Genomic DNA, 17957 nt, shown 5'->3' with positions numbered 1-17957 from the left:
CCATAATCTTTCTCTTATTTGAGTTGTCATTCTTATGAGTATTGACTTGCTGACCCATTAAGATCACTGCTATATTTTCAGGCATCACATCATGTTCCATGGAGAAAGAAGTGGGTAGAAAAATAGAGCCAGCTTTTCTGCCCTTTTAAACAGAAAAGTTAATGCTTTACTGGAAGCCCTAATAGACTTCTGGTTATGTTTCATTGACAAGGTCTGAATTACAAAGGGACCTCTGGATACAAAGAAGCTGAAAAAATATATACTTTTCAAAAAGACCTAGGTCTATCCTGCATTCTGGCTGTCATGCTTTTAAGTATGTATCTAAAAACATTTGCTATTACTTTCATGATTGCATACCTGTGCTTCTGCTAAAAAAAAAAAAATTAACTTTTGCACTCCTCTCTCCTATCTTTTCACACACATCCCACAGATAATTATTTTTGATTTTATAAAGTGATCAAAATTCTGTATACTTCTGCAAAGTAATTTGCTTTTTCTTCACCTATTGTAATACAGATATGTTCTATTCTATCTGTCCATATATCTATATATTCTACCATTCATCAGACTTAAAATTCAATTTTAAGAAAAGAGAATTCTATTCTTTGTGCGAACAATAATCTATTAATTCACCACTGTTGAGCACTTTATATATTTATTAATAGTCTTTTAATGTAAAATCTAGTATGGTAAAGAGATCTATGGACCTGAAGTAAAAGAAAGTCATTTAATTTTTCTACTTCTCATTTTCTTTTCTTTTTCTCTATTTTTAAATGTTTTTATTTATTTTTGAGAGAGAGAGAGAGAGAGAGAGCGCTCAAGTGGGGGGAGGAGTAGAGAGAGAGGGAGACACAGAATCCGAAGCAGGCTCCAGGCTCTAAGCTGTCAGCACAGAGCCCGACGTGGGGCTTGAACTCGTGAACTACGAGATCATGACCTGAGCTGACGTCGGATGCTTAACCAACTGAGCCACCCACGTGCCCCCTCATTTTCTATAATGTAGCAGCATCCTCACACCAAAAGCCATGACACCGAGGCTTTTCTTTCCAGGAAGCAACTTTATCTATGCGGACATGGGCTCAAATGTTTTGTACCTGAAAAACTGAGCCCCAAATCCTGGGTGGTGTAGGCTTTTACACACTTTTTACTTCTTTGTCTCCCTTATGTGGGTAATGTATAGACATACAGTCTGATTGGGTGGTCTCATGTTATAGGGTCATGAGGGATGTCACCTAGCACATAGCCAAGTTGCCTTCCCTTATCTCGAAGTATTTTCTCAACACATTCCTTAGGGAGGGGACTCTACCACAATAATTTTAATACAAGGAAGTTGTACCCAGTCGTCTCCAAAGTTATGCACAATTAAAGCCGCTTTCTCGTGAGGCCCAGCCAGCTCTGGTCATTTGTATGTGTGGAATTGCTTTGAAATACTCTAAAGAATTCTACCAATATATAGGTGATAATACTACCCTTATTGTGATTTTGCAATCACTCAGTAGTACATTGAAAACATGAGTTTAAGACAGTAGACCAGGGACCTGGCCAGGGATCCCAGAGAAACATGGCTCGACTGCAAAGGGCTCAGACTAGTGGGAGGTTTATGTAAGTAAACCGTAGCCAGATTACTGAAAGCTTTGAATGCCACATTTGGATTTTGGACATAAAAATAAAGTTTATGCTGTTGTGTCAGCATTTAATATAAAGTTGTTTGTAACACTGGTTGCATATTCATACTACTGGGAAGATTTTTAATAAAGAATATGTGACCCAGAAGACATGCCTCTGGATTTTGGTCATATTGGTTTGGAATGAGCCCTGGGCATTGGTATTTTAAAAGCCTCTTCACACTGATGTTTTAAAAAATGTGATTCGTACATTCAGACTGGATTGAAAATCACCCTTACAGGATAAAGTTGATTTCTCTATATTTTACACTGGATTTTCCCCACTTCTGCTCCCCTTCCTCCCACCCTTCTGGATTGAATATTCGTTACGAGTTTTGTGTTCCTATCACTTTATTATCTTAAAAGCCTTTTTAAAAAAGGCTGGTGCATCCCTGATCAGACTTACTCACCCTTGCTTGATGATCCTGGAATCACCAAAGCTTGAAAGGATTTGACTCCGTGTATGGGCCACAGCTTTGCCTATACATTTCCTGTGAAGATGATCAAGATGCAACATACAAATGATCAAAGTGAAGAGATTGCCTGCGTGATCGTAAATCATTCTAGATTTTCTGTAAGATTGTTTAGCTCTTTTTAAAAATTTCTTTTAATGTGTATTAATTTTTGAAGGAGAGAGAGATACAGTGTGAGTGGGGGAGGGGCAGAGAGCGAGGGAGACACAGAATCGGAAGTAAGCTCCAGGCTCTGAGCTGTCAGCACAGAGCCTGATGCGGGGCTGGAACTCACGGGAACTTACGAACGGTGAGATCATGACCTGAGCTGAAGTCAGACGCTTAACCAACTGAGCCACCCAGGTTCCCCAAGATTGTTTAGCTCTTAAGTGAGGAATAGCAAATCAGATTTGGGAATCTACTTTCAGTTTCATGGTTGCCCTTATTTAACTATTTGATGAGATAATGTTACTCAGTTTCCTTGGAAATATAGGAATATATGCATTCACGGAATCGATTGAAAATGTATTCAGGGGCTCCTGCGTGGCTCAGTTGGTTAAGCCTCCGACTTAGGCTCAGGTCATGATCTCACCCCTCGTGAGTTCGAGCCCCGCGTCAGGCTCTGTACTGACAGCTCAGCCTGGAGCCTGCTTCGGATTCCGTGTCTCCCTCTCCCTCTCTGCCCCTCCCCCACTCATGCTCTGTCTCTGTCTCTCAAAAAAAAAAAAAAAAAGAATAAATGTTAAAAAAAAAAAGAAAATGTCTTCAGTCTGTTCATCCAAAATAGTAATTACTAAACTTCTGTGTTGCACATAATGCATATATAAAAACAGTCTATTTCTTGTTTGTTAAGAAAAATAGCATCAAATGTCTCCCACCTGTATGTAAAATGTTTTACAGATTACGGAAAGAAAAAAGTGAATACTCAATAGAAATTTGTCTTTCCATGTGTCTGCTGGTATAGCTAAGCAGAGCCGATAATGTGACCTGCTGCTGCCATCTGCAGCGTGGAAGGCTTATTAAAAGCATGTTACCTCTGTGTATATGAAGAGGGAGTGTGGGGCAAGCTGAGGGCAAAATGCAAGCCAGCACCACTCCCCCCTCCACCCCCACCCCAGGTGGGATATGGGGGATATTCCTCAGGCACTCCTGGATGCCCAAGAACAAAGGGAAGGAAAGAAAGCAAATGGCTAGGGGTCTCCATCAGTTTATAACTATCTTAGTAAATTACCAGAGGAAGGCAGTCTTATCACTAGCCTAATCTCCAGAAACCTATAGACTCCCATTCCCTAGAGCCCCAACATCACCCCTCCCTGGTTTTGTGGGGAACAAAGGCAAGAAGGAAATGGCAGGTACAATTAAGTTTCCTTATAACCTGCAACTCATTGACAAATATTTGAGGCAGGCAGAGTAAACTGTTTCTCCAGGAAGTCTGTACTGTCTTCATGTTAATACTATGCTAGAGGGAAAAACAACTTTAGCTTGACAATTAGCAAGGCCTCAGGTATCTTAGGAGTCCTCTTTAGCATATCAAGTGTCCCTCTGGAGGCCTCCCTTTTGTCTTTACCTCCCCCAATTCCATAGTAAATAACCACTCTTCAAAACCCCAGGGCACAGGTTTTCCTACCTACGGGTCCTGTCCCTGTGCTTTAATAAAATCACCATTTTTGCACCAAAGAAGTCTCAAGAATTCTTTCTTGGCCGTCGGCTCCGGACCCCATGAACACATCCCCCATCACCAGAACTTCATATATAACTGGGTTTTGAACACCTTGCTTATTTAAAAGGTAAGAACTATTTAATTTCTCTATTAGTCTATGTATTTTCTACAGCTAGCTTTAAATGCATGTAGAATGTAGTATATTTTAAATTATTAAAAGCATATATGAATATGATCTGCACCAAAACGAATACTGAGATTATATTTGGTTATGCTGAAATTAATTTTGAACAAGCAATTAAATGATAGACTAAAATGGCCCTTATGATTCATTGATACTAGGAAATATTTTCTAAATCATTTATGTTTACCAAAGTTTTATAAAAGTCACTAAAATACAATTTAAACATTTTTTTCAAATAGTTTTTTTTTTCAGGTTTACCCATTACTTACTTAATCTATCATATATATTAGTAATACAGGTATCCACAAAGATGACCCCAGACATGCACTGTCAATGGATGAAAGATTTTAAGTTGTGTATATGTTGCTTTCCTAAACAGAAATAGCACAGTGATGAAAATACTACTTACTGAGATCTTAGGGGGATGAGAAATTTTCTCTCTTAGGTTTCTGAATTCCCTATGTATTTAAAAAATTCTCCTTTGCCATTTCTTGTCCACTTATATTCTCATCATAAAAGGTAGACAAAAAGTTAACAACACTGTGAAACTTGCAAGTTACTTAACCTTCCTGAGCATTGATTTCCCTATCTGTGCTTTTGGGTTTATAATAATCCTTTTGTTGTTGCATTGCAGTTAAATGAGAATTGTATGTGAGAAGTGTAGCACAATATCTACAACATGCTCATTAATGTTAACTTTTACATTATGAAACAAATCATTTCATCATGTTTAGTTGTGTTCAAAATAACCAAGTTTTCATATTTTATTTTTTTAATTTTGAAAATTTAATATTAAAAAAAATTTTTTTTAGAGGCAGCAGGCGTGAGTTGGGGAGATAGGCAGAGAGACAGAGAGAGAGAAAGAAAGAGAGAGAATCTTAAGCAGGCTCTGTGCTCAGTAGAGCCTGAAATGGGGCTCAATCCCATCACTCTGGGATCATGACCTGAGCTGAAGTTAAGAGTTGGATGCTTGACCAATCGAGCCACCCAGGTGCCCACAAATTTTCATATTTAAAATCTCTTACATTTCTATTGTAATTGATTATTAAAAACTTGACATTTATAATTAAATGCAAAATTCCAAGAAATGCATTTTCAATTTTTTTAATAATAATATTTGGCAAATAAGATACTGGCTCATTCAACAAAATCTAGTATGATTATCTCCTTTTCTTTAACAAAATTTTAGTTACTTCATTTTTTATCTTTAAAATAGATCATAGATTTCTTAAATTATATAACTTAAATTTGTGATGCCTCATCAAACACCTACACAGTTGGATAAACTACAACACAGGTCACTAGATACAATGCTCACGTGTTTTTATGACAAAAAATGTCGTAGCATAAGAAATAAACGAAATCCATTTGCATTTAGAGAATTTTTATTAAAAAGGCTTTTTCTTTTTGAGATAGTTCCAAACCAAAATGTTGGAAGAAAAAAATAAAAGTTTAAATGAAGGAAAAATTGCTGAACTTGATAACTCAAAATCTCAAAATATTGTCAACAATAGTTTCTTTTCCCCATAACTTTAACAATTAAAGAGACTATGTCAGAACTGTTAAAATAAGAGTAAGTTGTGAAGTATTAATATTTTATATTACTTCCTATGTTCACATTTTGATAGCAAACAACAAATCTAAAAGAAATGTATATAAGCCTCAATGAATTACTATTTTAGTGAACTGCTACATATGCTGCTGGGCTAGACTCCGATTCTTCAGATCATCCATCAAAACCCCTCTTTTGTAGGAAAATTTGGGTGACTTGTCTAATGAGTGTTAATTCCTTTCCTCCAGGATATTATGGATAAGGAAGGATATTAAAAAGTGTGTGTGTGTGTGTGTGTGCGCGTGTGTATTTTTTTCTTCAGTACCTGTTGTTTCACCCGGACTCCGTTTGAGTTCAGTCTGGTTTGTAAATAATTTTCAAAGCCATTAGGGGATGCTTTGGTCCAGTATAGACAAAATGCATCCAGGAGAAGCTATTGTTTGAATCAGATGTAGCACTACTATTGGAGGAACACCTGTGGTGCAGCTGAGGGGAGAAGGGTGGCCTCATTGCTCAGGAAGAGTCTAAATTCATTAGGTGCATCCTGAACTCATGGGGCCTCTTCATTCTTGGTGATAATCACAGTGTTTCTCACTTCTATGTCTTGTGCTGTGCTCTTGGCTTGGCATTTTTTTTTCCTTTTTTAAGTAGACTCCACACCCGGTGTAGGGCTCAAACTCACAACCCCGAGATCAAGAGTTACATACATGCTCCTCCCACTGAGCCAGCCAGGCAGTTTGCTCTTGGCTTGGAATGTTCTCCTAGGTGTACACTTCTGCCTTTGACCCCACCTGGCCGGGAGGACACACATAGACTCATCTCACGATTTGTTATCCTCTCTCTAAGGGCTCTAATCTGTCACGCTAAATGTATTGAATGTCTCCTCTTTTTGTACCTGGATGTACGTTCTTTAACGTTCTTTAACACTGTAGTATTGTATGGGTTATGGTGAGTGGTATGGGACTGGGGCTGGACAGAAACAGGGGCTTTTCCTTGAGTTCTTGATATCCCTTACATCTCTTATCCAATCAAGTGCCCAGTTTTGTTAATTCCTCTTAACATATTTAATTCCTCTTCTATACCTTACTTTGCAAGACTCTATATGATCTAGCCCTGACCGCTTTTCTTACTGCAACTCATGCCTCCCTCTCTCTTGTTTATTATACTTCATTTGCACAGGCTTCCTGTGTTTCTCAAGCTTGCCAGCAGGCTCTTGACTTGGAGAGTCAGGTGAGCCTGGAACTCACTTTTCCATCAACTACGAACTCTTTTTTTCCATATATTCTAATGAATTGCTGCTGCCTTTTCCCCTTTCTCTGCTCAAATGCAAAGGAACAGCAGCTCCATTTTTCTCGATTTATTTATTCTCAAGTACTTTTCTTCATGAAAAAAAAATGATTGTTCATCATGGCAATGGGTAACAATCAAAACCAGTATTAAACTTGTTTAATCAGTGATTGATTACAAAAGTGCACACATGTATGAAAGAAATTCAGTAACATTCCCTGCAATCTACTTTTGAAAAATCAGTAATCAGCTGTAGCTTTACTCCAGTGAACATTTCTGACAGTCAGCCAGTCAGACACCGTCTTACTTTGGTAAGTTAGTTTCTATAGCTAAAGTCAACACTCTAGCTTCTACAGTTCTCACTTTTCCAAAAACCCTGTGCAAGCTTTCTCCTTTGCTTATAAACTATGTCTTACAAACTCAGCTCTCCCTTGCCTGAGTAAGCAATAAATACAACTTATTGTTTTAGATATTGAGGGATGGACTCTTGATCAGTATTTATGATCACCTATGATAATGTGATATTTTTTGTTACCTGTTGGTTAATGTCCATCAGTATTAAAATATAAGTTCCAAGAGGACAAGCACCCTGTTGCTTTGTTCACTGCTGGAACATCATACTGACAGAGATGCCTTGTACATAATACCAATGTCCTAAATTTTTGGTGAATGCATCTTTAGAGTAGGAATTGTTGCCACTTAGCATAATGTCTCCACTGCTTAATATAGTGCCTAGTACGTAGAAGGAATTCCAGAAGATACTAGTTAAATAAATTAATGAATAAACTCATGGACAGTACATGTTTTAGAATATTTTTTAGGCATGTCCTTGAAGTGAACCAATGATTATTTAGATCTCTGTGTGTCCATATAGGTCTTTTGTACTCATCTCTCTCTTCAGAAATATACTAGATGAAAAGATGCCCACTTGCCTCTTTGACATCTTCTTCTGGAAAACTTAAGGGAATTATAAAATCAGTATGTTTGAAACTGAACCCATGCTCTTTATCCCTAAACCAGATCGTCCTCTAATTTTCTATCAGTACATTTACTGATAGGCTGGGAATTCCCTTTCTCCCTCAAATCTTGATTTTCAGTCCAGCATCAAGTAATGGTGATTTTATTCCTTAATGGATCTCGAATCTGCTCACTTCTCTTCCTTTGCATGAGTGCCACATGTCCAAGCTACCATTAACTGCACCTAAGCTACTAATTGGTCAATGAACATCCTTTCCTATACTCTTACCAATCTAAACTTTAATTAGTTAACTCTCTTCTTATGAACTTTTATCAGATGCTTTGCTGATGAGACAAAGTCTAGAATCTTTAACATGGCCACAGGCCCTATTCATCCCATCTCATACCATATTCCACCTCACTGTCTGAACTCTACTCACTGGCCTTCTTTATGTCACATGAGATTGTCATGTCTTCATCCTCCCCCATAACAGAGCTCAGCCAAACACATTCCTCCTTCTGCTCCACTTATTGTTCATATATTAAATCTACAATTACTCCCTCACAACCTGACCAAGTCAAATACCTCTGCCGAACTTGGCACCTTGTCCATCTCCTATAAACACTTGTAGTTAAAGTCTAACCTTGATGTGTGTCATTATTGGATTAATAAGGATCTCTTGGAACTCTAAGCTCCACCAAAGTGGGGGATACAGTATTTTGGCATACTGGAGAGAGTCAATAAATATTTATTAACTTGAGGAAAGAATGAATGAATAAATGGGAGGCATTTGAATTTGGTCAAATCTTTCCTAGTACATCTCAGAATAAAAAGGGCTGGAGCCTGTGTTCTGAGAGTATAGTGGGGCCAAGAAGAGTCAGTAAACCAGAAAACTGTGATGTACAGGGGATCTTACTCATTCTAGAGCTATATGCTTTTTACTGAATATTTTACTGAAAAGTGAGAGTCTCGCTCACCTCTCGTGGACTCCTGTTTGGTAGGAAAGAAAAAAGAAAAGTAGATCACAGAAGACATGTGAAGATTAATTTCACCTGTAATAAGGAAGAGGCGAAAGGATGGATCTTAATTTGTTGTAGTGTGCAATTCAGGAGCAAAGTACTACAGGTTTTTGTTTAATATAGCCAACTTTAAATAAGTGCTGTATTCTAAGAAGGAGTGTTATCTTTCGGGAGTGTCCATTAGAAGTAGGTGTTTTACCAGTCAGAGCGGCTAAAATTAACCACTCAGGAAATATAGGGAACCCTCTTGCACTGTTGGTGGGAATGCAAACTGGTGCAGCCACTCTGGAAAACAGTGTGGAGTTTCCTTAGAAAATTAAAAATAGAACTATCCTATGACCCAGCAATAGCACTACTAGGAATTTATCCAAAGGATACAGCAGTGTTGATTCATAGGGGCACATGTTTATAGCATGTTAAAGCTCAATGTTTATAGCAGCGCTTTCAACAATAGCCAAATTATGGAAAGAGCCTAAATGTCCATCCACTGATGAATGGATAAAGAAGATGTGGTTTATACATACAATGGAATACTACTTGGCAATGAGAAAGAATGAAATCTGGCCATTTGCAGCAATGTGGATGGAACTGGAAGGCATTATGCTAAGTGAAATAAGTCAGTCAGAGAAAGACAGATATCAATGTTTTCACTCATATGTGGAACTTGAGAAACTTAACAGAAGACTTTGGGGGAAGGGAAGGGGAAAAAATAGTTACAAACTGAGGGAGAGAGGCAAACCATAGAGACCCTTAAATACAGAGAACAAACTGAGGGTTGATGGGGGATGAGGGAGAGGGAAATGGCTGATGGGCATTGAGGAGGGTACTTGTTGGGATGAGCTCTGGGTGTTGTATGTAAGTGATGAATCATGGGAATCTACCCCCAAAACCTAGAGCACACTGTATGCACTATACGTTAGCCAACTTAACAATAAATTATATTTAAAAAAAAAGAGCAAAGATAATGCACAGCCACCGGCCCATAAAAGAAAGTGGGTGTTTTAAACTTTTTACTAGTTTTAGGGTTCATTTAAATAATTTTTTAAATCCAAATGTTGATCATATTAAAATGTAGTATTTATAAGTAGTATTTTTCTCCCATTTTCCCACCATGAGAATCTCAAATGCCGCTGTTGTGACACCAAGTTAGAACGTATTCCACTTTAGAAATCAAAAGTACAAGAAATACAAGAAGAAAATATGAAGCAGGTACACCTTGAGGGAGGAAATTTGGGACATGGAGCAGAACGGGGAGAGGAAAAGATAGAATCCCAGGCAGTCTTCCACATACTGCCTGATATTCCTTTTTTTTACTTCCTTTTGTTCCCCCACCAGGAATTCATAGGAAGCACATGCCTAATATGTGATAAGCCCTCCGAAAATGCTAACAATTTTTCTACACTTTATTAGTTAATAAGCATCTGCTTTAAAAATGCCACTTCCTGGGGCTCCTGGGTGTCTCTGTCAGTTAAGCATCTGACTTCGGTTCAGGTCATGATCTCACAGTTCCTGAGTTCAGACCCCACGTAGAGCTCTGTGCTAACAGCTCAGCCAGGAGCCTGCTTCAGATTCTGTGTCTACCCTGCTCTCTCATCCCCTTCCCTGCTCGCACCCTGTCACTCAAAAAATAAATAATAAAAAAAAATTAAAATGCCACTTCCTTTAGCTGGTTATGAATGACTGACCATAAGTCACACACACGTCAGTTAGAATAGACAAAGGGGAAAAGGAGGAAACACTGAGGTCCCCTTAACTGTCACCGTAGCTCTGCAAAGTGGCAAATGGGAAAGTGAGAAGGTTCAGAAAGACTACAGGACAGATGTGAAGATACATAGCTACCACACAGCAGAGCTAGACTGAAGACAATGTCTATCACACACAGGACTGTCGTTTGCTTCTGTGACTGTACTGTTCCCAACATGCAGGTCACACCCGTTACACTGAAAGAATGGATGGGGCCACTGGGAGAAAGATTGGGTGTGATGTGGAAGCACGGTTCTATTTTTGGTGGTCAATGCTTAAACTATTCTGCCCCACTAATCCATTTTTTGTGGTTTTCTGAGGCATGCCAACAGAGAGGGCACTCAAAAAGGTGATTCTTTTCCTTTTCATCTTAATACAACATAGAACCCTTACCCCAGAACCTAGCACTAAATTGCTATTTGTGGGCTATCTTGGGAATTTAACTAACACATACAACAGTACTTCTAGATGATAGATTCTTAATCCCAAGTAATTAACTTAGTTACAGATGCTTGGAACATAGTTCCTCTACCAAGTAGAGGACTGCTTGGAGTTGGTCTAAACACCTTTGTCAGTAGTTAAAAATTTGGGTAGTATTTGTATAGTTCTAAAGTATTTGTATAATTTGGGTAGTATTTGTATAATTTCAGATGGCTACATGGTGTTTTGCTTAAAACAAGTTTGTTTCCTCATTTTGAAAAGGGAGGAACTATCATCATTCCTAAAAAAAGATTCTAAAAGCTTCTTGTGTGGGCTTTGGGAAAGAGTGGGTAACTAGACGTAGTTACCTAGAGGACTCCGAAATGTTAAAATAGAAGGCATTAATTAACTGAATTCACTGTGTGCCCTGACTTCTGCATTTGCCTCATGTATTAAGGTTTTATTTATTTATTTTTCTTTGCTTATTTTTAAGTAAGTCCTGGAATTGTGCTTTTTTTTCAGAGCCCTAGATTCCTTTTCTGACTAAACTTTCACTGTAATAGATAAATTTCCTGCTCTACACTACTGCTCTTACTAACTTAGAAGTCTGTTTATATGCTTGTTTAAATCTCTGGTGTGGGTATGTTTACACCATACTTTGGTTTGTAAATTTTAGCTTCCTTCTGGAAATATTAGCTTCTTACCACTAGAACAAATTGATTTCATCTATCTTCCTCCTCATCTTTAAACATATTATTTATCCAACTTTTAGCCTTTCTGATATAAGGTAAAAATATCTCACTACAATAAGGTTAATAAACAAAGTCAAAAGACTACTTAATGAAAAAATATTTTGGAAAGCCAGTCCTTTTGATTAGTAACCAGCCTTAGTACCAGAAAAACTTCAAAGTGCTCTCTAAACATTGAATTTTCATCAGTGATGCTGCAAGCCTTAGTTCTCATCTTTCATGCTTACCCATGCAACAACTTCAAAAGGATTAAAAAGAAAGAATGACAATCTCTCAAAGCAATCCTGCGCTCAGGCCAGTAAGGCCAGTAATCTTTTCTTTAGCTAACATGCATTTACAACCAGATAATTGCTTCATTACATTATGCTTTAATAAATGTAATAATTAACATTTGTTACAAAAAAAGCAAATATTGCAAACCATTCAGAAATGAAATCCAGAGCCCAAGGGATTTCTAGAAGAAAATGAAAAAGAGTTAGACAGCGTCAAATATAGACATCTTCAAAGGGAAAGAGATCATTTAAACTTTACTTACTGAAACATGTTCTTGCATACTTGATCGTTTTTGTCATCTCGCTTGTTATAATCCAGCTAGTGAATGTTCAAAGAACATAAAATCCTACAAATAAATAAACTGAGTATGAGTGAATTTACAAAAAGGCGACAATTGAGATCAGGAGTCTCACAGGTAAGCTTTGATTATATAAAGCAATTATGTTTCCCAGTGGTGTTTTAGCAACATGAGATTCATCAGTAAGAGGAAAGTCAAAACGTTTTAAGCTTCATGACACTTACATGTCTAGTTTTCAGAGTACAAGTTACTTGGAAATCTTATTGGAATCAGCAGGGTATCATCAGTCAAAAATCTTAGGTGATCAAGACAGTGCAGACTTCGATTGCAGGACATTCTCTGTCAGTGTGGGATGTTGTAATAGACACTGACCTTTGAACAAGTATTAGATATATCCTCATGGACTGTGTGGTTAGCAAGCAGGTAGTCATCTGAGGAAGTACTGAAAACTATACCAGAGGGAACTCAGAAATGGTAATTATGGCTGTGGGTTGTGGAGTGGTAGCCTCAAACCAGAGAAGACCGAAAATTAGATAGTACTTGTGAATTTTGCTGTTTGGATCAGGGAGTTCTCATACCAGCTACTTTCTGATGGTCTCTCTCTCAACACAAGGTAATGAAATGGACACAGTATTTAAAAATTAACATGGGATGCCTGGGTGGCTCAGTTGGTTAAGCATCCGACTTCAGCTCAGGTCATGATCTCATAGTTCGTGAGTTTGAGCCCCATATCTGGCTCTGTGCTGACAGCTCAGAGCCTAGAGCCTGGTTCAGATTCTAGTCTCCTTCTCTCTTTGCCCCTCCCCTGCTTGCACTCTTTGTCTCTTTCACTCTCTCAAAAATAAATAAAAATATTTTAAAAAATGTTAAAAATTAAAAACACAATTCTTCCTGTCCAATTATATGTAGAAGTAAGTAATTTATCTTGTATCTATGCAATTATCTAATACATGTCAGAAATTGTTTTAAAAGCTATATTGGCCAAAAAAAAGTGCAATTGTTTTATATTATGGTAAAAAGGAAAAGAAAGAACTGGATGGGGCCATTAGATATTCTCAGTAAGTAGGTTTTTCCCTGAGACGATGGAGTTAAAAAGTTATCTTTTCAGGTGATTGGGGTGTCATCTGGATCAGAGCGTCTCCAATTCATAGCGCACAGTGAATTGTTGACAGTACATTTTACTGTTTGTGTGTTAAATGATAGAAGTGGGTAGGGCAGATTAAAGATGATCTGGTTTTTATTTTTTAAACATTTTTTAAATGTGCATTTTTATTTTGAAAGACAGAAAGAGCATGAGCAGGGGAGGGGCAGAGAAAGAAGACAGAGAATCCCAAGGAGACTCCACGTTGTCAGCACAGAGCCTGATGCAGGGCTTGAACTCAGGAATCGTGAGATCATGACCTGAGCTGAAGTCAGGAGTCAGATGCTTAACTGACTGAGCCACCCAGGCACCCTACAATGATCTGTTTTTTAATATAAACATTAAGTGTGAGGCTTAATCAGAAAGGCCAAATTAAGGTTTTGGGGAAAGGGTGTGTATGTGTGTGTATTCTGTGTGTGTCTTTGGAAAAAAACTGAGTAGATAGAGCCATTTTTTCCCCCACAGCAGCCCACATTAAAATATCCATAAGATTTAGGATCCTAAAACCCTGAAGGACAACAAAATATGAAATGAAGAACGTAGGTTTGTTTTAAAATTCCATGGGTTTTTGTGAGAGCATTGACAATGGTAAGCAGTGAGGGAGATATTAGAGGAAAAATTGGGACAGGAGATGGGCGACCATCTGGCGTAGGTGTTACTTGACTTCTGTTTTCTATCACCAATCTCCACACCAGGAAGAAAATATTTCTGATAAAATTATAAGTTGGAAAGAAAGGACAAAGATGTAATATCTTTGTAATAATGGAAGCTGATAAATATTAACCCCTCCCTCTGAATTCATGTATCCATGTACATGTTCGAAGGGAAGAAAACTACTTTTCACATTCTGAGGGTCACTTAGTTCATTGTTAAACAATGAAACAGTCCTGAACTTTACCCAGGATCAATAATGTGATATTTACATATTTTTTTCAGTGAAAATGAAAATGAGCCAAAAATCTAAATTGAAATGGAAAGAGAATGGGTAACTAAGTTTTTGAAGAAATGCTGAGTAGCACATGATAGGGCACTGCTTCTTGTTTTTTTAAATCTTTTTAATGTTTATTTATTTTTGGGAGAGAAAGAACATGAGCAGGCAAGGGGCAGAAACAGGGAGATAGAGAATCTGAAGCAGGCTCCACGCTCTGAGCTGTCAGCACAGAGCCCTACGTGGGGCTCGAACTCAGGAACAGCAAGATCATGACCTGAGCCAAAGTTGGAAGTTTAACCAACTGAGCCACCCAGGTGCCCCGACAGGGCACCCATTCTTGACGAAGACTGTGTATGAGGGTCAGCGGAGAAAGGCTGTCTATTAGAAATGCAGGCTCCTAAATTCTGACTTCTGAAGAGTTGGTCCCAACCTAGCCTTCTATGCATAAACCTCTGTGGGATAAATGTGGTGCTGTGTAAAATGAGATTGGCTCTGTAGTGATTAATGAGGAAAGGGTGAGAAATAAATCACTCCTATGCTTTTAAGACCATACTTACAGGGGCGCCTGGGTGGCTCAGTTGGTCGAGTGTCAGACTCTTGATTTTGGCTCAGGTCATGATCCCAGGGTTGTGGGATGGAGTCCTGTGTTGGGCTTTGCACTGAGCATGGATCCTGCTTAAGATTCTCCCTCTCTCTCTCTCTCTCTCTCTCTCTCTCTCTGCCCTTCTCCCCTGCTTGTATACACTGTCTCTGTCTAAAATAAAAAATAAATTAAAAAAAGACCATACTTACAAAGAGAAAACAAGCACCAATCATTGCTGCTTTGACTGTCACATCTAGATCTGCGGGAACATGAATTCCGAAGTTGTCAGCATTGGTAAAAACATCATTTACAAATCCTGACCAGTACTTTGAAATCTTCCCAATTGTAAGTTTTTCATTAATGGTTTTCACCTTTGAAAAGAAAATAAGAGATGTTAAACCTGAAGGTGAAATGGATGGCTTTACATATCTTAGTATGTTTGCTTCGAGAGAGATGCGAATTATTTTATTAATCATCTGTAAAAGTTCCATGTCATTCATTCCGTTATATAAGCATAAGTTTGGAGATTTAACTTTCCAGTTTACTCTTCCGGAATTTTGTTTTTTTGACAGTTTTTTGATTCATCATAATTCCTTTATTTTTTCTTGCTTTTTATATGCAGATTGAGAAAATAATAGCAATAAATAATTAAGGCCAGGCTACCACAAGATGGCAGCAGGTACATAGTCTCAATTACATGGTCTAACCTTGAAGGTAATTTCATTACCTGAAGTCTAGATTTTAAACCTGAATTCTTCAATAACAACAACAACAACAACAAAAGGAAGAAAAAGAAAATATTTTTGAGAAATATTGGAGAAACAATTTTTAGAAGAAATTCATTTCTAAGTACAATTTGTAAACTTAAAATTTTTATTGTTAAGATTATAGAATTACTAACATATTTAAACATTATCAGCCATTGCTTAATCTCATTTTTATATTATACTCCAAAATTTACTAGGTCTTTCCTTTATAACTAAACTAAGTCCTATTTTCACACACACACACACAAAAAAAAAAACAAAAAAAAATCCTCTGGGCAAATGTAGCACAGGAAATTCAGATTAATTTGACATCAAAAATCTATAGTCCTTCACAGCTAGAAGAAATCTACAGTTAAACTTTATCAACTATTCATTTGCTTGCCCTGTTTCTCATTCAAAGGCTGAAAGGATTCAATATAAATTGTTACTTTATGTATAGTGGGAAAAGATGGAAATAGAGAAGGTTACTTAGGACATCGATATACCTTTACTAAAACTTTTTATTTCTCAATCATAGGACATATTTTTATCTTTAATCTTAGGAAAGCATGCCAAGTCTTTTTGGAGTGGGGTAGAGTTACAACAGTTCGCTTTGTAAAATTTCCATCACATTCTCGGTAAATAGTGTTTGCTAAAGTTCCTCAAACTGAATGTCCCAGGTGGGCTATATATGAATGTATGAATGAAGGAAGGGATGAATAATAAATAGACACTTTAAATGAGCTCTCCTTTGCCTAAAAGATATTTACAGGAATAGTAGTTAACATAGTTCTTATTGTTACAATTGAATGTACAACTACCTATTGTTTTTTAACATTGAGTTAAAATGTTAAACATTTAACTGTTTATGTTTATGTAAGTGTAGATTGTTTTGTAAAATGAACTTAGCAAGTCTTATGATCATAGCTTTTAAATTACTGATGTTTTCTCAAATGTGGATCTTGAGAAACTTAACAGTAGACCATGGGGGAAGAGTAGGGGGAAAAAAGTTACAAACAGAGAGGGAGGGAGGCAAATCATAAGAGACTCTTAAATACACACTGAGGGTTGATAGGAGGTGGGGGAGAGGGGAAAGTGGGTGATGGGCACTGAGGAAGGCACTTGTTGGAATGAGCACTGGATGTTGTATGGAAGCCAATTTGACAAAAAATTATATTAAAAAAATAAATTAGTGATTTTTTAATGGAGTGTACTTCTTAGATGAGATCTGAAGTAGGATATGTTACCACCAGAGCTAGAGGAAAAGATGATCTAATTTAAGGTGATTCTAAGCTAATGTATATTTACTTTAGACCATGGGTGCTGTAATTCCACATAAATCAAAAAAGTTTTAGTGTGTTCTTTATTTTTATTTTATTATTATTTTTAAGTTTATTCATTTATTTTTGAGAGAAAGAGACAGTACGAGCTGGGGAAGGGCAGAGAGAGAGAGGGGCTCAAACTCGGGAACTGTGAGATTCTGACCTGATTCTTAACCAACTGAGCCCCCCAGGTGCTCCTTAGTATGCTTTAAAAACAAAAACAAAAACAAAAACAAAAAACCTTGAACTTAGTATACCTGAAATTATGAGTTCTTACTGGCACGCACAATATGGGCTTATTACATTATTTCACAAATATATTATTTTCTAAATTTATTTCAGAGATATCCCATGATTTGAATATTTTAACATTGAATTCTGTTGCAAACCATGAGGATCTAAGTGAAAACCTCCTTCACTCTGTCAACCGTACCTCAAAATCCACATCGCCAAAACAGCCACATGTTGCACAAGGACCAACAATTTTCAAAATATCTTCTTTGTTTGCATTTTGGATTGTGAATTTAGGCAGAAAGGGGTCCCACTTCTGTGCAACATAACCAACTATCGTACCAGGAGGGGCTTGGATTTCTAACTGCAAGAAGAGATAATAATAAAATAAGATTTTCCTACAGTTATTGTATTTTAATATTACAAGTCGCTTTCCTTCTAAACAGTAACTTTTAGGAAATTATTTTTGTATTCTACAAAATATTCTAAATATCTGCTTCTAAGGAAGCACGGCAGTGGATTTTTTTCATATTTTATAGAAACAAAGATATTCACTAAACAGGTATTTGCTTGGCATTACTCATTGAAATTCATGTGTTTCTTTGATCTTACTTCCCTGAAGAGAACCTCTCCCAGAACGGTCTTCTGACCCTGGGACACTGTCTTCTTTGGCATTTTGTTCCGGGTGTGGCGGTTGGCCAGGCACTGTTTCCTGTGTCTTCCACTGCCTCTAATGTGTTGCCA

The 17957-nt window shown here is 37.4% G+C and overlaps 1 protein-coding gene across 1 annotated transcript in view; it reads right to left on the bottom strand.

Moving 5' to 3' along the window:
- Window positions 1–5479: 5479 nt before the first annotated feature.
- The window catches only part of PLSCR5 (phospholipid scramblase family member 5), a 69569-nt gene continuing 57091 nt past the window's right edge, over window positions 5480–17957 (bottom strand). The window contains exons 10-13 of the mRNA XM_053904180.1: window positions 17416–17577; window positions 15124–15285; window positions 12224–12307; window positions 5480–12142 (exon numbers count right to left, since the gene is read on the bottom strand). Of these exons, the coding sequence (XP_053760155.1) occupies window positions 12269–12307; window positions 15124–15285; window positions 17416–17577 (363 nt within the window). The 3' untranslated portion in view covers window positions 5480–12142; window positions 12224–12268. The remainder of the gene's footprint in view (window positions 12143–12223; window positions 12308–15123; window positions 15286–17415; window positions 17578–17957) is intronic.

Source organism: Panthera pardus, unplaced genomic scaffold (assembly GCF_024362965.1).
Source record: "Panthera pardus isolate Hobbes unplaced genomic scaffold, ASM2436296v1 HiC_scaffold_16, whole genome shotgun sequence".
NCBI classification, from domain to species: Eukaryota; Metazoa; Chordata; class Mammalia; order Carnivora; family Felidae; genus Panthera; species Panthera pardus.
Note: the sequence above shows the minus strand (reverse complement) of the source record. Positions and strands in the feature narration are given on the sequence as shown.